This window comes from Jatropha curcas, chromosome 10 (assembly GCF_041381405.1).
Source record: "Jatropha curcas cultivar XTBG-Jc1 chromosome 10, XTBG_Jcur_1.0, whole genome shotgun sequence".
NCBI lineage: Eukaryota > Viridiplantae > Streptophyta > Magnoliopsida > Malpighiales > Euphorbiaceae > Jatropha > Jatropha curcas.
In genome coordinates this window covers 2,852,840-2,873,094 of record NC_143160.1, presented here as the reverse complement: position 1 = coordinate 2,873,094, position 20,255 = coordinate 2,852,840, and the positions used below count along the sequence as shown (strand labels likewise).

The following is a 20,255-nucleotide window of genomic DNA, read 5'->3' as shown; positions in this document are numbered from 1 at the left end:
TAATAATATCAAAACTGCCAATGGGTTTCTTTTATTCTTTGTTGTGGAAAGCGTGGAATCAATTCTATTCCTTTTTGTTTTCCTATTTTGTCCTTTTAACATGATCAGTCCCGCGTTCATTTTTTCTCCGTTCACATTGATTTTCATTAAGGAGTGTTTTGGTATTATTTTTGTTTTTAATTTTTAGTTTTATTTCTTTAAATTGTAAATTTATTTTTTGAAAATTATGCTGAAAATTTTTCGTAGTTAAACTATTAAACTATTAATATTTAGCTAAATTTTAATAAAATATTAATCAAATAAAGTGTTACATGCCCATCAATTAACGATGGAGGCAAATAACCGTTAATTGACCGTAGTTAGTTAGTTAGACTAACAATAGTAAATATGATGACAATAATGTTAATGATTGCGATACACAGTAATGATACCTCATATATTTTATAAATATGAAGCTAAATAACACTGGTAGTTTCTTTCATTCGATTTTCCAATATGTTTTTTATCATTGGTGATGATATTACAGCTACGTTTCAATAGGGAACAGTGGAGAAAATAAAATAATTAAAAAATAATAAAATTCCGCTTATTTCCGTAAAATAATTTGAAAAAAATATTTTTTATAATTTTTTATTACTTTGAACGATCAGAAAAATAAGTCAACAGAAAATATTTTTCTAATCAAAGGAAAATTAAGTCATTTTTTAAGGAAAATAACTTTCCATTTTCGAGAGAGTAAAATATTTTTCGGATATTGTCAAACTTTATAAATCCATATTTTTAATTTATTAATCATCATAATTATTACACCAGTCACCATTTACCACCGGCCATTGGTGGCTACCACTCCTGTCCACCGACGGCTTCATAATTTATATATATATATATTTTTTTTTGCATTCTTTTCACATTAAACAATAATACTTTAAACTAATTTTTTCATTATTACAACTAAACAACGAAAATAAGTTATTTGAAAAATATTTTTGAAGGAAAATATTTTTCAGCAAATTATTTTCCTGCAAGTTATTTTACGGAAATAAATGATGCCTAAAACAATGATAATTTTCCTTATGTAAAAAGAAGAAGACAAATATATAAAGAGTGAAAAAATAATTATTATTTTTCTTCTAAACTTTTCTTTCTAAATTAAAAAAAATTATAATAATTTTCTCATTCCTCCTATATTGAAAACATGAAATAGAAAAACTCGCCTTCTATTTTATGTGACTGATTTTTGTGCTTAATAAATAAATTTAAGAACCTTAATACCAATTAGAGAAGAGGCTAAGCGTTAGAGGACACTGAGGTTCGAACCTTAGCTGAACAAATTTTTAGATACGTTCAATCATTATGCTCCTTTCTATTTTTTTTTTATAATATTTTCTTAATAAATTTTTAAAGTAATTTGTTCTTTTCCTTTATAATCCTAACTTTGCCCGTAATAACAAGCCGTTCAATAATAGCAAAAGAAACCGTTTCTTTTTATTTTGTTTTTGGATATTTTTAAAATTATAACATAATACTGCAATCATGAATGAACAGTAGAGTCATTAATGGTCACTGCCCCTCTAAAATTTAAAAATTTAATTACTAGAACATTAGATGTGATTTATGGGCCCATTTACTTAGCCTCTGCAATTACAAAATATTATAAAGTATATTTTCTGTTCCTCTAAATTTAAATTTTTGCGTAGGGTTGACGGTAGCATATGTTAAATTTTTACATAATAAATTCAAAATATTTATTTATATATGAAAGTAAAAACGATAAATATGTAGCTGGGAACCAGAAAGTAGAGGGGCTGGGGCTTCGAGGACAGGGACAGCAGCATGGGACGAAGCGGTGTCAGAACTCTGACATACCACAAGGTGAGATGCACGGAACACAACAGAACCGATATTTTGCCATTAACAGCTCATAAAGAGCAACCCAGGTGGTTTGAATTTCTTATGAGTTTTGATCACATGCGCTATTGTCCATTGAAGATGCGTACACCTGGAGCATCCATTGGTCACGTTTAAAATGCTTTCTATTTAAAGGAATTAATTATTTAATACGGTTTTTTTTTCTAGAGCTTACGGTGAGTTTAAGCACACATGATTCTTCCTTTTTTTGAATTTGAACTTGTCTGCAATAGAATGCTAGTGCGATGTGCCTCATTAGCACTGTGTCTTGCCACCTATGAGTTACCACGTGGCGTAGTTACTGTTATCACTTTAGGCCTTACTTACTTATATGACAGATGAACCTGAACCGTAGATTTTTCCATTTCAACTCAGGTCAAAAGTTTTCGGGTTATTCTGAGCCCACATGCCAGCACAACTGGATTAATAGAATCCAAGAGAAAAAATAGTAAGTAATTATTGGGACTTTATTATTTTTTTTACGAACTTATGGATTGATGAATTTGATAATTATGCAATTTGTCAGAACGTATGAATCGTGGTTTTCTGATTATATGTATTTGTATAATTTTCTGTATTACTAGTATAAATATTAAATCCATGAATTTGAATAATATTTTTATAAATAAGCAAACTAAAATATAAATAAAGTTTACTTTTTCCGGTTCCACTGCGAATAATTTTCAAGGCTAATTCTTTTATTTTGCTGCAAGTCTCATTTTAAAATATCAATTAAGTATTAATTATTTTTTGATTTATTATTATCTTTTAGTATATCCACTAAATACAAATTAATTATTTAGATAATTGATAGAAAATTAATTACAATAAAATTGAGATTTTTCAATCTTTTCTTAATTAGTGTGTAAAAATTAAAAAAACACTTGTACCGAAGCAGTCCATTTGTATGACATAAATCTTATAGTTGGTGAAAAAAAGGGGGAAAAAAAAGACAACCAGAAAATTGAAAAGAATTGTGTAAAAGGTGAATTAAAATGGGAGAAGGAGAAAGGCAGACAACTGAATTTTTTTGTTCAATGTCTTGATTGTTTCCATGCAAAGTGTTCAAAAAAAAAAAAAAAAAGTTCATTTTGATATGAAAGGCAATAGATTTAAACAATATAAAATCTACCTTATTTTAAAAAAATTTTCTGATATGAAAAAGGTTGGCGCCTTATTAAAATTTTTAATTGATTACTTAAATTTACTAGAAATCGAACTATTCTTAACAACAGAAACCTGAGCTATTTTTATAAATTTTGCAAATATATAAACAAAATATTTTTTTTCTATACTATCTTTCTCTTGATCCATATTTTTTAATATACTCTTAATTTCTTTTCCCACGCCTGATAATCATTTTTATTAATAATCATTGTAACTTCGCAATTGATAAGTAGCATCATTCAAACTTAAACCTATCATACTAAAAGTAAATAAATAAACTATAATTATAATTATAATAACTTGAAAATGAGAGAAAAGAATAGCATTAATAATCATTTTCCTTCCTTGAAGAAAAAAATAAAAAATAATATTTTTCTTATGAAATATATTAATAAAAAACTAATTTTTTATTCAAATTAGAGTACTTTTATTTATTTTTTTTATTTTGCAAATGATCCCTTGCTGTAACGGTAGAGATACCTAAGTTTAATTATTGACATTGTAACAATTAATTTCAATTTGCATGCTTATGGGTTCTGAACAGTTGCAACTGTCGGAGATAATGCAATCGTTTTATATAGCATCCAATTGAAAAAAAAAATTGAAAAAAATAAAATAAAAATAATTTTTGAAGAATTTTTATTTTCATTGATTGGAGATTGTATAGTCGGTTTAGTAAAGTATAATCCTAGTTTTCTATTCTAACAGTAAGAAAGGAAGACCTAACCTCATCAATAAGCAGTCAAATCGAAGTTTCTACTTCCTCTACCAACTGAGCAGAAACATAACCATGTAACCGAGACTCTTCAACACCCCATACTCATCCAACCAAAGTCAACTAATCGCACGGCTCAAAATAAAAATATTCATGTTATCTTTTACTTTTTCATTTTTCTTTTAGTTGGCACTAAAAATAAAAAAAAAATCGTATCTTTTGCTTTTCATTTTTCTTTTAGTTTTCCCATTTCGTGCATCTTTTCCACTAAATTGAGTATGGATGCCACTGCCAAACTTGTCTCTTCTCTGTTATCTTCTTCTCTTTGCACATTAGACGGAGACAGAGTACTTACTTGTTAGTAGTGAGACTAGAGAGAGAGAGGTAAGACCCGGACAGAGGAGTAGAGGACAAACGGTCCAAATAAAGAAGAAAACCTGTGACAACAGGAAAATCTGGAGAGAGGGAGAGAGGAGCTAAAACCAGGGCTGCTTGTTTGCAAAAAAGAGAGCTCATCCTCTATTATTTGGAGCTGAAATCGGAAATGACTCTTGCTGTTATTCTCTTCACTTTCTTTGTTTTCATTTCAAAGGAAACTGGGGTCCGTGCAAACTCTGAGCTAATAGCACTCATGGACATGAAAGCAGCCTTGGACCCAGAGGACAAATACATCTCTTCATGGACTATTAATGGAGACCCTTGTGGTGGTTCATTTGAGGGTGTAGCCTGCAATGAGAAGGGTCAAGTTGCTAATATTTCCTTGCAGGGAAAGGGGCTCCATGGGAAGCTATCTTCTAGTGTTGCTGGGTTAAAGAACTTGACAGGTCTGTACTTACATTATAACTCTCTGTACGGGGAGATACCAAGGGAAATAGCTAACTTGACAGAGCTGAGTGACTTGTATTTGAATGTGAATAATTTCTCCGGCGAGATACCTCCCGAGATCGGGAACATGGGGAATTTGCAAGGTAAGTTGCTTGCTTCCTAGCTTTTTTTCCCCTTCTTTCTTTCTTTCTTTTAGAGGAAACAAAACTTGAGCTTTGTTATATTAAGTATATTTATCGTTAAATGCCTTTGTTTACATGTGTGATGCTTGATTCTGTCTCTTTCTTAGATATGGATTTTCTTTCCCTTAGGCTGGACATGTGAAGTTCACAAGTTTGCTTCTCTGTTTCAATAAATGGAAAAGAATATTTACTTTTTGCTATTCTATGTATATAATTAACGCAGTTGAATTTGCTTAATACTGCTATGCTGTTTGAATTTATTTTGGGAAGTCAAAAAGAAATATCAAGTAAAGGATTCAATTTTTTGCCAACAAATAAAAAGATTAATTTTTTTTCTCAAAAAAAAAAGGGATCAATTTTGACCCCCTCTTTTCTCTTGTTGTCTTTAGTTCTTTGGTTCGGTACGGAACTGATTCGATGCAAAACTTCATCTGTTCATGATTTACCGGCTTGGTTACTTCTGGTCTGTATCCTCATGAAAAAGCTTGAATCTTTGCTATATTTCTTTCATGCTTGTGCGATTTCTGCGGGGTTTTACCAAAATAAATGAAAAACAAATATGGGAATCCTACTTTCCCAATCCACTTTCCCGTGAGGTTCTAGCTATCAAACACCCCGTTAGGATTTTGCAATCATCATTTAGGTTTTCATCTATAACTAGAAGCTCAAATACTTGCTCAACATTGTTATTCTCTCCTTCATGGGGTAATCATTTTTGTGCTAATGGGTTGTTCATATCACATAGTTTTATTTTTGCTTGCTTTGCAGTTTTGCAGCTTTGTTACAACCAGTTCACCGGAAGTATACCTACCCAGCTCGGGACATTGAAGAAGCTTAATGTTCTTGCGCTCCAATCCAATAAATTTACTGGTGCGATCCCTGCAAGTTTGGGAAATTTGGGTGTGCTAATGAGACTAGACTTAAGCTTCAATCACTTCTTTGGCTCAATTCCCACCAAACTAGCTGATGCTCCGTTGCTTGAAGCTCTAGATGTCCGGAACAACTCTCTTTCCGGCAATGTACCACTGGGTAATGATGCTATGACCAATAAGTGTCATATTTTCAATGATTTGTTCTTTTTGTTAATGTCCTCTTTTTTATTTTTTAGGAAATGTCCAAGTCTAATTTGATTTCCTCCTTTCATCTGTTGATGTAGCTCTCAAGAGACTGAATGATGGATTCTTATATGGCAACAACCTAGGACTATGTGGAGCTGGGTTTATGTATTTACAAGCTTGCAATGATTCAGACCATCTTAATCCAAGCAGACCTGAACCCTTTGGGCCTGGTTCTTCTGGTATGCCATCAAGAGAGATCCCTGAAACAGCAAATTTGCAGTTGCACTGCAACCAAACCCGCTGCTCAAATTCGTCGAAGTCCCACCAAGCTTCAGTTGTTGTTGGCACAGTTGTCGTAACTGTTGCGTTGTTGGCTATGGGAATTCTGTCATTTACTCAGTATCGTCGCCGAAAACAGAAACTTGGCAGCTCATTTGAAATTTCTGATAGTCGTCTCAGTACTGATCAAGCCAAGGGGGTTTATAGGAAGAATGGCTCTCCTCTAATCAGTCTTGAGTACCCTAATGGATGGGATCCTTTAGCTGATGGTAGGAATTTCATTGGATACGAGCAAGATGTCTTCCAGAACTTCAGGTTCAACTTGGATGAGGTGGAGACTGCTACTCAGTACTTCTCAGAGGTGAATTTGTTGGGTAAGAGTAACTTTTCTGCAACGTACAAAGGAATTCTAAGAGACGGTTCTGTGGTGGCAATCAAAAGCATTAGCAAAAGTAGCTGCAAGTCAGAAGAAACTGAATTCTTGAAGGGATTAAATATTTTAACCTCTCTGAGACATGAGAATTTGGTGAGATTGAGAGGGTTTTGTTGTTCAAGGGGCAGAGGGGAGTGCTTCCTCATTTATGATTTTGTTCCTAACGGTAGTTTGCTGCAGTATCTTGATGTGAAGGATGGTGATGGCCATGTGCTTGAATGGTCCACTAGAGTTTCTATAGTCAAGGGCATTGCCAAAGGTCAGTTTTAATTACCTTATCGTTATTATTACTCTAGATATCCACATCTTTGTGCTTGGTTTTGAAGGCTTGAGAATTTTTTTATCAATGATCAATGTGTTAAAAGAATATCGTCACAAATTGTATTTGCCGGATGAGGAAAATTAAGGACTAAAATGAAAATGTAAACTTCTTTTTTCTTTTTTTCTCTTGAAATTGGAGCCATTGTTCTCTCTTTCTCACAGTTTCTTGTGTGTATGATTATTTGATGATTTGGTGGGTAATTTGGAATGTGTTATTGGTTGATCTTTTTTACCAAGATTTGTTCATTTCCTGAACAGGTATATCTTTTTTGCATGGGCACAAAGTGAAAAAACCTGCTCTGATTCACCAAAACATCAAAGCTGAAAAGGTTCTTGTTGACCAGCGATGCAATCCGTTGCTTGCAGATTCTGGCTTACAAAACCTTCTTACAAATGACATTGTATTCTCAGCCCTGAAGGCCAGTGCTGCCATGGGTTACCTAGCTCCTGAGTATACAACAACTGGCCGATTCACTGAGAAAAGTGATGTATATGCATTCGGGGTGATTGTTTTCCAAGTCCTCTCAGGGAAAAGAAAAGTTACCAGTTTGGTACGACTAGGAGCCGAGGCCTGCAGATTTCAAGATTATATTGACCCAAATCTTCATGGGAGGTTCTTCGAATATGAAGCATCTAAGCTTGCGAGAATTGCTTGGCTTTGCACTAACGAGTCTCCTGTTGAAAGACCAACTATGGAAGCTGTTGTTCAGGAGCTAGGTAACTGCAGCAGCTGTCTGTAGTTTCCATGAAAATTTTCTTCAGCCGCTGCCTAGTCAATTTTCAAATGGGTGATGGTGAGCTGGGAATGGATCGACACTAACTGAATTCTTAGGACTCGTAGCTGTTTCGTGGTGTTGTTAACTTGTGTCCTCTTGCTGAGGATTAATTGAACTTTATTGTGACTGTTCTTGAACAGTGATTCACTTGTAATCAGCTTAATTTATGGAATATTTGATGTTTAAAGAGGTGGATTATCCTTCATTAACAACATATAAGCTGTAACTCGTCTGTTCTGGTAGTTGGCCAAATCGATGCCTCTAGATCGTTCATGAGTGATTGTTCAGGCTCCATTGATCCTGTAACATGTTAGTGGGAATGGACAACTGAGTTTGTTGCATTCGAACTCCTTTTCATGTCAAAACAAATCTATTTTAGATACTCCCTAATGTAATATGATGTTATTCTTGTCGCACCCAGGATTCTACGTTCATATCCAACCACCTTAGCGGGACCCTAAGGTACCGCTAAGGTGGTTGGTAGTGAGGCCTACAGATTTTTCAAACCCAGAGGCCATAGCTCTTCTCCATGCCCACACAAACCAGTCAATACACAGCCAGTAGTTTTTTATTTTTGGAAATTTTCCATTAAAGAAAACTGTATGCTGTTCTCAATAGACGACGAGGAAAAGATTCCTTGTCATCTGCTAAACGACGGGACAACTTTTCCATGACCTTTGAATGAGAGGGAAAAGAATTTAAGCAGAAAACCATAAATTGGACAATCACCAGCAAGCAGTCATCTAAAAATATTATAACTTGGATTAACTATGGCTATAAACAAAACAACAAAGAGAAACCATATATATAAGATTTCAGTTTAAATAATTAAATACGTTAATCCATTGCCTTTGTATCCATGTGCAAACGCAGATCTAATAATCAACATGTGCGGGGTAGCATCTATGAAATACAAAATTAGTATAAAACATTTGGCCACTTCATATACATTAATTAAGAATACTACATATAGGTATATAAAAAGATCATTTACATTTTACATTTTTGGACTCATGAAAAAACTCTTGTAATTACTCCAATTAAACTATAACCTAGTGTGCTTATTTAATTCCTATGGCCAGCAAGCATGCTTGAAAATGGAGAAAAATGAAATTAAAAACAAAATTCACTTCTACTCCCATATGCAGCCAATAAAGCTAGTATTGAAACAAATTTTAAGCTTCAACTTGCTTTCTTTGTGGGTGTCTGACTCTGAAAACATGTTCTTCACCAGTGCATTTATCTACCTTGACAACCCAATGGCTACTCTTCTTTAAATTTCCAATCTTGGCACAGCCTGCTGCTATTCTAGTTACTAGCAATCCTCCTCCAATAGGCAACAACTGGGTTTTTGACCCAGTTGACCACCACGATCCTTTATTCAATGCATTATATCCTACAACAACAGCACCATTTTGTTTCCTGCTTGCTTGAACCGCTCCAAGAATGGATTCATGGTTATTTAGGTTACAATCAATAAGCACAAAATCTGCTTCACTATATTGGGTTAATATAAGATTTTTTGCTTCTCCAACAACAAACTCAACATGACAGGTATCGAAGCCTAGGATTTGTCTAGATATTTGCAACTCCTTGCTACTGCTAAGAACGCAAACAACACGACCGCCGGTCTGATGAGCTGCAGCCACTAGGGCTAGCACTGTAGAGGTGGAAAAACTCGCACAGGCCACAACCATTAGTTGTGCATTGTTGCCTGCTGCTAATGCTGAAATGAACTCAGCTACATCTGGCTCTTTTGCCTTTTGACCCTGCAAATACATGACAAAGACCTAATTAGGAAAAATTGCCATATAGTAACTTGAACTTGATTACAATTGCTGAAACTTATAAATGTATTTGGTATCTATATGTTTTTATACTCACCATTCTCAAGGTTTTGAGGTAGGCATTTGTAGCATTCTCAGCAGACCAGCAACCCATCTTTTATTTGTTATTATGTATTTGCTCAAAAATTTTCTTTTGGATAGAATTTTGCTGAAATGATGAATGCTTTGGTCTAGTGTGGTGGACTTGTATATATATAGAGCGAACCAAGGGAGGTTGGTCAAGGAGTCTGTCAATCCAACTGGCTAAGTTAAAAAATGATATAGCATTATCAACTAGTATAGGGCTGCTCCAATAAGTTTGAGTCACAAAAATAATGGACATTTTTATTTTGCAGGACCAAGTTGCCAATTTCATGAATTAACCCCAAAAACAAATCTTTAGTGTGCTTCCAGGACAGCACCTTAAATAATATTTAATACATCTTAACATGCAGTAAACACATATTTAATCAGAATTACTCCAATCTCCAATGATTAATCCATTTTTTAGCTGCAATGTCCATTAACAGAGAGACAACAGAAATCTGCGGCAATGTGTTAGGCCTATTTGATCATTTTGGGAGACAAATGAAGCAAGACCCCATGTTAATTAGTCTTGTCAAAGAGCCAAAATCATCAAATACTTCTACTTATACAATAAAATAAAATCCAAGTTGCTGTTTAAGTACTCAATGAATAAGATTATATCAAATTAAGTAAAATAGTTTATAATATCCTGCTTATATATATTGAATGGCTCAAGAAAGTTCTTAATAAGCTGTTTTTGAAAGGTATTTGTTAAGATATCCCTTTCTTTGCTAGGTCCATCAGAACTTGATATATTTGTCGACCAGAAACAAGACTATTGGAAAACAAACACACAAAAATACACGCAGGAGAAACAATAATGAATTTCCTCCAATGATATGAAAATTTTCCATCCCTACCATCAATCATTTCAGAGCAATCACGAAGAAACTGTGTTTTCATTTTCTTTTATTTAAACTTTGATGGATACTGATATATACATTCGACTATTTTTTTTTATCTGTATGTCAATAATTATTCATGCGATATCGATGTTATCAATAGCACAAGAAAAATTTTCCAGGGATGAGATATTTTAAGTTCAAATCCCAGTTAGCCAAATTAATAAAACAAAATGGATTAATTTAGAAGAGCCGTTTTTATCTGTTTTTGAAATAATAAAGAAGGAAAATTATATATTGAATTCAAACGTTTAAGAATGAAGACAGATGAGAAATATTCAAGATTGATAATAAAAATTGGCTGGCTCTAAGTTATGCCTGCTAAGAAGCCTAACAGAAGATCTAGATCCACATCAAGCTGCTTCCCTCCCAAACACAAAGCTAACAAATCCAACCCCATCAATAACATTTTGTGTCTTCTGGTCTCTCTGCATTGTAAGAGGTCCCATTTGTCTGATTCTTGCCAGGGAGAGATGATTCATTCGTGGTTGTAATTAAATTATGTTTTCTTGTAATGGTGTTCCCAACATGATCTTATTCTTGCCAATTATTATTTACACAATAATCTCTCTCTCCTAGCTGCATTCTGATTCCATGAAATTAACAATCAGCAATAAGAAAATAAACAGCATGGGAATAAATAGAGTTAAATATAATGGAGTTGTGGGTTGAAAGATTCTGCTTCAATTGCAATGCATCCTTGCAGGAGACATGTCTGCATGGGTCAACACTCCTTAATTCTATTTTATACTCGTATTTACTCGAAAATTTTAGAAGATTTCTCTGCGTAAGTGTACGTGTGCTTGTGCGCACGTGTAGAGATGTGTCTGTGCGTTGGCTTGAGATGTTTTTCACATGTGTATCTTCTTAGGAAAATAAAGGAAGTAAAAAATGGAAGGCAATGGAGTTGTACACGACAGGAGTTGTACATGGCATTTCTACGCGTTAACCTGCCTATAAATAGAGGCAGAGGCAGAACACACAACACACAGAAGAAAGAAGAGAGAAAATGTAGCGAGAGAGTTTTCTAATTTTAGGATGGGTTTCCTAAACTTAGGGGAGAGAAAAATAGTGAGGAAATTATTATGGAGTGTTTTTGGGAAACACTTTGAGTGTCACTATTTTTGTATTACTCTCGTTGTGTACCTACTATTTTAATAGTGGAAGAATGATTCGGATTTTGTCCCGTGGACGTAGCCCTAAACAGTTGAGGGTGAACCACATAAATATCTGTGTGTCACAAGGTTACTTTTCCGCTGCGTTAATTTTCTCTTAATCGGTTGAAAGGGCCCAACGAGTGGTATCAGAGCTGATGCCCAACAAGTGGTATCAGAGCTGATTCCTAACAAGTGGTATCAGAGCTGATCCCTAATAAGTGGTATCAGAGCCGAAGGTTTCGGCAGGTCCAGCCGGTCAGATAGCGGTACCGGATCCGTGAATATATTTTGAAAATAAATATACCACGACGAAGAGAAAATTACGACGAGTCCATTGGTGTTGTCCGCTCGGAAAGACGTTGCAGAATCGACTTAGTGATGAATAGTAAAATAGTGACTCGCGGTTGATGGTGAATAGTTACTATTAGCGTTACTGTTGCTGAGCCCGTCACTGATATTCTGCACAAGTCAAAGTGAACAAGAGACATAACACAGTTGCCAGCGACTCAGAGTTGAGTGGACCAGTGTTTGCAGAGGTGAATGACATCTCAGAAAGTCCACAGTGGCCAGCGACTCAGAGCAGAGTGGGCCAATTTTTGCAAAGGTGGACGACAGACATAACACAGTTGCCAGCGACTCAGAGCAGAGTGGGCAGTGTTTGCAAAGGTTGATGACAGACATAACACAGTTGCCAGCGACTCAGAGTAGAGTGGGCAAGTGTTTGCAGAGGTGGATGACAGACATAACATGGTGGCCAGCAACTCAGAGCAGAGTGGGCCAGTGTTTGCAGAGGTGGACGATATGTCATAGCCCAGCCCATGGTCAATATTGTCCGCTTTGGGGCTCCAGCCCGTACGAGTACCCCCTCACGGTTTTGTTTTCAGGCAGGCTTTGCAACCCGCCCAAAAGGCCTCAACCATGTTCTGGAACCACCCCTCTTATGTACAGGACCACCCCCTCGTACTTAACCGATGTGGGATTTGCCTAAGGTGTGCTGGCCTTGCCACATACAGTTTTGTTTTCAGGCAGGCTTTGCAACCCGCCTAAAAGGCCTCAACCATGTTCTGGAACCACCCCTCTTATGTACAGGACCACCCCCTCGTACTTAACCGATGTGGGATTTGCCTAAGGTGTGCTGGCCTTGCCACATACACCCCCCCTTGGGGACTCAGCGTCCTCGCTGAGGTTTGCCCCACCACCGGCCAGAGGAACGAGGGTCGGCTCTGATACCAATTGTCATAGCCCAGCCCATGGTCAATATTGTCCGCTTTGGGGCTCCAGCCCGTACGAGTACCCCCTCACGGTTTTGTTTTCAGGCAGGCTTTGCAACCCGCCACATATATGTGGCAAGGCCAGCACACCTTAGGCAAATCCCACATCGGTTAAGTACGAGGGGGTGGTCCTGTACATAAGAGGGGTGGTTCCAGAACATGGTTGAGGCCTTTTGGGCGGGTTGCAAAGCCTGCCTGAAAACAAAACCGTGAGGGGGTACTCGTACGGGCTGGAGCCCCAAAGCGGACAATATTGACCATGGGCTGGGCCATGACAATTGGTATCAGAGCCGACCCTCGTTCCTCTGGCCGGTGGTGGGGCAAACCTCAGCGAGGACGCTGAGTCCCCAAGGGGGGGTGTATGTGGCAAGGCCAGCACACCTTAGGCAAATCCCACATCGGTTAAGTACGAGGGGGTGGTCCTGTACATAAGAGGGGTGGTTCCAGAACATGGTTGAGGCCTTTTGGGCGGGTTGCAAAGCCTGCCTGAAAACAAAACCGTGAGGGGGTACTCGTACGGGCTGGAGCCCCAAAGCGGACAATATTATGTGGCAAGGCCAGCACACCTTAGGCAAATCCCACATCGGTTAAGTACGAGGGGGTGGTCCTGTACATAAGAGGGGTGGTTCCAGAACATGGTTGAGGCCTTTTGGGCGGGTTGCAAAGCCTGCCTGAAAACAAAACCGTGAGGGGGTACTCGTACGGGCTGGAGCCCCAAAGCGGACAATATTGACCATGGGCTGGGCCATGACAAATATGTGGCAAGGCCAGCACACCTTAGGCAAATCCCACATCGGTTAAGTACGAGGGGGTGGTCCTGTACATAAGAGGGGTGGTTCCAGAACATGGTTGAGGCCTTTTGGGCGGGTTGCAAAGCCTGCCTGAAAACAAAACCGTGAGGGGGTACTCGTACGGGCTGGAGCCCCAAAGCGGACAATATTGACCATGGGCTGGGCTATGACAATTGGTATCAGAGCCGACCCTCGTTCCTCTGGCCGGTGGTGGGGCAAACCTCAGCGAGGACGCTGAGTCCCCAAGGGGGGGTGTATGTGGCAAGGCCAGCACACCTTAGGCAAATCCCACATCGGTTAAGTACGAAGGGGTGGTCCTGTACATAAGAGGGGTGGTTCCAGAACATGGTTGAGGCCTTTTGGGCGGGTTGCAAAGCCTGCCTGAAAACAAAACCGTGAGGGGGTACTCGTACGGGCTGGAGCCCCAAAGCGGACAATATTGACCATGGGCTGGGCCATGACAATTGGTATCAGAGCCGACCCTCGTTCCTCTGGCCGGTGGTGGGGCAAACCTCAGCGAGGACGCTGAGTCCCCAAGGGGGGGTGTATGTGGCAAGGCCAGCACACCTTAGGCAAATCCCACATCGGTTAAGTACGAGGGGGTGGTCCTGTACATAAGAGGGGTGGTTCCAGAACATGGTTGAGGCCTTTTGGGCGGGTTGCAAAGCCTGCCTGAAAACAAAACCGTGAGGGGGTACTCGTACGGGCTGGAGCCCCAAAGCGGACAATATTATGTGGCAAGGCCAGCACACCTTAGGCAAATCCCACATCGGTTAAGTACGAGGGGGTGGTCCTGTACATAAGAGGGGTGGTTCCAGAACATGGTTGAGGCCTTTTGGGCGGGTTGCAAAGCCTGCCTGAAAACAAAACCGTGAGGGGGTACTCGTACGGGCTGGAGCCCCAAAGCGGACAATATTGACCATGGGCTGGGCCATGACAAATATGTGGCAAGGCCAGCACACCTTAGGCAAATCCCACATCGGTTAAGTACGAGGGGGTGGTCCTGTACATAAGAGGGGTGGTTCCAGAACATGGTTGAGGCCTTTTGGGCGGGTTGCAAAGCCTGCCTGAAAACAAAACCGTGAGGGGGTACTCGTACGGGCTGGAGCCCCAAAGCGGACAATATTGACCATGGGCTGGGCTATGACAATTGGTATCAGAGCCGACCCTCGTTCCTCTGGCCGGTGGTGGGGCAAACCTCAGCGAGGACGCTGAGTCCCCAAGGGGGGGTGTATGTGGCAAGGCCAGCACACCTTAGGCAAATCCCACATCGGTTAAGTACGAGGGGGTGGTCCTGTACATAAGAGGGGTGGTTCCAGAACATGGTTGAGGCCTTTTGGGCGGGTTGCAAAGCCTGCCTGAAAACAAAACCGTGAGGGGGTACTCGTACGGGCTGGAGCCCCAAAGCGGACAATATTGACCATGGGCTGGGCTATGACAATTGGTATCAGAGCCGACCCTCGTTCCTCTGGCCGGTGGTGGGGCAAACCTCAGCGAGGACGCTGAGTCCCCAAGGGGGGGTGTATGTGGCAAGGCCAGCACACCTTAGGCAAATCCCACATCGGTTAAGTACGAGGGGGTGGTCCTGTACATAAGAGGGGTGGTTCCAGAACATGGTTGAGGCCTTTTGGGCGGGTTGCAAAGCCTGCCTGAAAACAAAACCGTGAGGGGGTACTCGTACGGGCTGGAGCCCCAAAGCGGACAATATTGACCATGGGCTGGGCCATGACAACGGAGTTGTACACGGCATCCCTACGTGTAGTCAAAAATGGAAGGCAATGGAGTTGTACACGGCAGGAGTTGTACATGGCATTTCTACGCGTTAACCTGCCTATAAATAGAGGCAGAGGCAGAACACACAACACACAGAAGAAAGAAGAGAGAAAATGTAGCAAGAGAGTTTTCTAATTTTAGGATGGGTTTCCTAAACTTAGGGGAGGGAAAAATAGTGAGGAAATTATTATGGAGTGTTTTTGGGAAACACTTTGAGTGTCACTATTTTTGTATTACTCTCGTTGTGTATCTACTATTTTAATAGTGGAAGAATGATTCGGATTTTGTCCCGTGGACGTAGCCCTAAACAGTCGAGGGTGAACCACGTAAATATCTGTGTGTCACAAATTTATTATTCCGCTGCGTTAATTTTCTCTTAATCGGTTGAAAGGGCCCAACGAGTGATATCAGAGCTGATGCCCAACAAGTGGTATCAGAGCTGATTCCTAATAATCTTTCTAAACGTTAGGATTAATGTTTAAAGCTGTTTTTGTCGTATTTGCATGTGTTTATAATCGTTTATGTACTGATGTATCTGTACTTGCTGATATGCTTATTGATGAAAGCAAATATGAGTTTAATTGACAATTTGGATGAAAATGAAATTAGCATTAGCAGTCAACGTGAGGAAAATTGTGGGCTTAAGCCTGTAGCCTGTAGTTGTGGGCCTTGTTGTTCTTTTTAAAAATATGAAATTGTTATACATTAATTGGATTACAGGCCCAATAAGAAATCTACTACAAGCCTTATGCACTGAGAAAAAGAAAAGAGAGGCAAGAATTACCCCAGCAGAGTTGTTGACGGTCTTTTATTACTGGGAAAAAGGACCGAAAGAGGCCCACGCAGTGATGTGAAGTGTTTTGCCGTGGCCTGCCACTACGATGCCGCGTTATTCTTACTCTCTTGAATTAGCTTCTTATTTTCTTCGCAGGGAAGCTGGAGAGAAAGATAGAGTCGGATCAAATATAAGTCAATCGATATGGGTAATGCGTTCTTTATCTTCTGTGGATGCGTTGATCAAGCCAGCGTAGGCATCATCGAGAGATGGGGCCGCTTCGAGCGATTGGCTCAGCCTGGCTTCCATTTCTTTAACCCCTTCGCCGGTCAGTGTCTTGCCGGCATCCTCTCCACTAGAATCAACTCCCTTGATGTCCGCATCGAAACGAAGACCAAGGTTTTCTTATTTTCCGGATTTCATTTCTCAATTACTCTATTTGAATTGATACGAGTACTAAATTTAGTTTTCCTTACAAATTATGCAATATAAATTATCGATGTTTCAAGAATATTATTATTCCATGAAATACAAGAAGATTTGGTTTATATTAAAAATATCGATATTCAATAGAAGGAATAGGCACTTTGTTTTCTATTTATGATTATATGATGGGACGAGCAGTTTTTGCTCTAAGAAAGAGAGGAAAAAAGGTTTATAGTTTTACTGTTGTGCAGGACAATGTCTTTGTGCAGTTACTCTGCTCAATTCAGTACCGAGTGGTCAAGCAAAATGCTGATGATGCGTTTTATGAGTTGGCAAACCCCAAAGAGCAGATTCAGGCTTATGTTTTTGATGGTAAATCTTTATAGTTATTCCCTTTATTATTATTTTTATATTTTCTTGGAGTTTCACTTGTTTGTTTCTAATGCATCTGTTTTGTCTTTTTTCAGTTGTTCGAGCTCATGTTCCAAGAATGACTTTGGATGAACTCTTTGAGCAGAAAGGTGAAGTTGCTAAAGCTGTTTTGGAGGAACTTGAGAAGGTAGTTAGATTATTCTGTTTGGTATCAGCTATGATTAATGAGAATTCTTACATGTTATATTGCATTATTGTGGTGATTATAATTTTTTGAATGCAGTTTTGCCTGCGGTGTTTAATTCCACATTGACAATTTGACATAAATACTGAAAATTGTTCCAAGGATATATTGGTTGAATCGTGGATAGTAAAGACACCATGTGAATTTGAAACTGAAACTTTACCATGGCATAGGTTATCTTATTTGAACTGCTACATCAATAGTACTTGTGACATCTTTACTTTTGTTTCTTTCTATACTATCTTAAGCTTGTCGCAGTTGTTTTTTCGATTGCTTTGTTTTTCTATTTTGATTGGGCTGTTATATGCTTCTTCTAATTGTTTATAAGGCCTTTCATATTATTGGAAACTTGTGTCTGTTTTCTGTTTTTTTGCCCCCGATATCTTATGTTGAATCATGGATCAGGTGATGGGAGCTTATGGATATAGCATAGAGCACATTTTGATGGTTGACATTGTACCTGATGCTGCTGTGCGCAAGGCAATGAATGAGATTAATGCAGGTATTGCATCTTTTCTGGATTCTTCTCTATTTAATCCACCAAACCCGTCTTCTCATCTCAGTTTTTGGAATGTAATGCTCAATATTAAAATGGTGATATGATTAGTTCTGGGAAGGAGATGGAGATTCTCGTCTCTTGAGAATGGTGTGTTAGCCTCTTATTTTTGTGGGCTGGCAGTGGGCAGACTGTCGTACCCTACTAAGCAGTGAATGGGATAAGCAACTAGAATAAATTTATACCTGCTATGCAAGCAGAAAATTCATCATGGTGATGCTATTTGAAGGATGTGTCACATTTATTTCAGCGCATACACGTTTTAGAATTTATATGATTCTGCTATGAAGAAATCAGATGACATGAATTATAGCTCTGTTATGTTTGCTGGCCATTACTGTTTTTGTACATTACAGATACTCTTCTATTATTCATATGCTCTTGCTACTAACTTAAAGTTCCTCTTGTGTTAGTTTCAGTTTAAAAATCTACCTATCTCTATGCATGGATCACGCACCAAACCAAAATGATGTTTTTGCTGATAACAAATTATGATTTTGATTATATTATCAGAAAACTTTAACTCACTTGAAATAAGTGTTATTTTGTCTGCAAATTTGATTATTTTTGAACTAACAAGGAATTCACACTGGCCAATGGTGTAGTTTCCGTTGATGGTAGTTCAGTTTAATCCCTTGCTTTAGTTTTACTGTAAGCACTTAATATTTGGTTATACACTGCAGCTGAAAGGCTCCGGCTTGCTAGTGTATACAAAGGGGAAGCAGAGAAGGTGCTCCAAGTTAAGAAGGCAGAAGCTGATGCTGAAGCCAAGTACCTTGGGGGGGTTGGGGTGGCCAGGCAGAGGCAGGCAATCACAGATGGCTTGAGAGAGAACATCTTGAACTTTTCTCACAAGGTGGAGGGAACCACTGCTAAGGAGGTGATGGATCTTATCATGATAACTCAATACTTCGACACAATCAAAGACCTTGGCAACTCATCTAAGAACACTACTGTCTTTATTCCCCATGGCCCTGGTCATGTTAGGGATATCAGTGATCAAATACGCAATGGTCTGATGGAGGCAGCCAGTTGTCAGGTGAATGTTGAATAAATTTGCCATTTGGTGGGGTACTTTGCTGGAATTTTCCTTTATTATTAGTATGTTGCGATGTTCTACATTTTTTTGTGAAACTACTATTTACGCATTGCTTGGATAGGTGGATATTATGTAACAGGATGGTTATGCTTGCCTGTAGAGTTCAAGTAGATCATTAGAAATTAACACTGAATGTAAATAACTCATTTTACTGTATGGTGTAATGGTTATAAATGCAGCGTCGCATGGAAAGCTCTATTTATATCGCAGGATTGTGCTTAATACTTGAACATATCACGCTCACAATGAGAGTGGCGGAGCAAAAGCAATGGACATTTTTTACAGGAATAAGAGATATTGTTTAATAAAACAATTTATGCTGACATTAATTTTATACAGGGGATTATTAATGCTACCAGTCCCAACTAATAGTATTGATTGCTATAATTGTATAATATGTACCATTAATTTTATGCCACGTCATGTGATGATCTGAGATAAGAGAGCACTGAAGCACGATATTGAAAATGAAACTTTGGCGGGGTGTAACCTTAAGCGAGGCACCTTCTCTCATAGTTGTCGTGTCTTGGGACCAAAAGGTCTCAAATTCCATCTCTTTTCAATCCTTTGTAATTAAATAATTATTTCTATAATTTATTATATTGTAGCATTGTAATATATAACCTATACAGTAAATATATGTATACACACTTATAGAAGAAGTTCTATAGATGTCTATTGGGCCAAAAGTCAAACGTCAATTGGACATAAAATGCAGCTAAGCTGGCCCATAAGATGCAACTCACAATTAAGTCGAAACTCTGTATAATTGGATTTGACGTAAAATTGGGTGTCCATTGCTTACAATCTGACCTACTATTATATCCAGCCAACCTTAAAATTTTCAACCTTTTTGTTTTACACACCTGCCTTCACGCTCAGGCTACAAATAGTATTTAGATAAAATCTTTTCACAGGTTTTAATGTCCTGATTTATAGGTAGAGCTTTTTCCTAATTAAGCCAATTGTCAATAAATTTTTCAACCTCCTTAAAAGAAAACAAGAATAGATTCGTAATATTTAAGGTTAATGTGTGTTCTAATTTGGATACTCAAAACAAAATATATATTTTCATTTTGGAGGATTGTAGACATATACATTTGTGTGTGTGTTTCTTTTCTTTTGGGATCACTTTATAATTATGCAGATGGAGACAACTCATGATAGCCATGCATGTAGCTAATTCATTACATTCAAATTCTTTTCTCTTAGATGAATATATATATATATATATATTTTTTAAAACGAAAAATTAGATTTAGTTACATCTACATTGCTTACCATCCAAACGATGACACGTACTTTTTGAAAT

General features: G+C 38.2%; 3 protein-coding genes across 3 annotated transcripts; 2 read left to right on the top strand and 1 right to left on the bottom strand.

The window, feature by feature from the left end:
• The first annotated feature begins 4,045 nt into the window (after positions 1-4,045).
• LOC105648583 (Leucine-rich repeat protein kinase family protein) lies at positions 4,046-7,851 on the top strand. The gene is made up of 4 exons (XM_012235016.4): positions 4,046-4,758; positions 5,566-5,826; positions 5,954-6,826; positions 7,147-7,851. Exons 1-4 carry the CDS (start codon positions 4,335-4,337, stop codon positions 7,626-7,628), a joined length of 2,040 nt encoding a protein of 679 aa, XP_012090406.1. The 5' UTR covers positions 4,046-4,334; the 3' UTR covers positions 7,629-7,851.
• A 754-nt stretch (positions 7,852-8,605) lies between these two features.
• On the bottom strand, positions 8,606-9,661 carry LOC105648582 (DUF1442 family protein (DUF1442)). Its single transcript, XM_012235015.4, has 2 exons — positions 9,549-9,661; positions 8,606-9,433 (listed from the first exon to the last, which is right to left on the bottom strand). The coding sequence occupies exons 1-2, from the start codon at positions 9,603-9,605 to the stop codon at positions 8,840-8,842; spliced, it is 651 nt and encodes a 216-aa protein (XP_012090405.1). The 5' UTR covers positions 9,606-9,661; the 3' UTR covers positions 8,606-8,839.
• Positions 9,662-16,322: 6,661 nt separating this feature from the next.
• LOC105648581 (SPFH/Band 7/PHB domain-containing membrane-associated protein family) lies at positions 16,323-19,145 on the top strand. The gene is made up of 5 exons (XM_012235014.4): positions 16,323-16,645; positions 16,924-17,044; positions 17,140-17,231; positions 17,694-17,790; positions 18,528-19,145. Exons 1-5 carry the CDS (start codon positions 16,451-16,453, stop codon positions 18,896-18,898), a joined length of 876 nt encoding a protein of 291 aa, XP_012090404.1. The 5' UTR covers positions 16,323-16,450; the 3' UTR covers positions 18,899-19,145.
• The last annotated feature ends 1,110 nt before the right edge of the window (positions 19,146-20,255 follow it).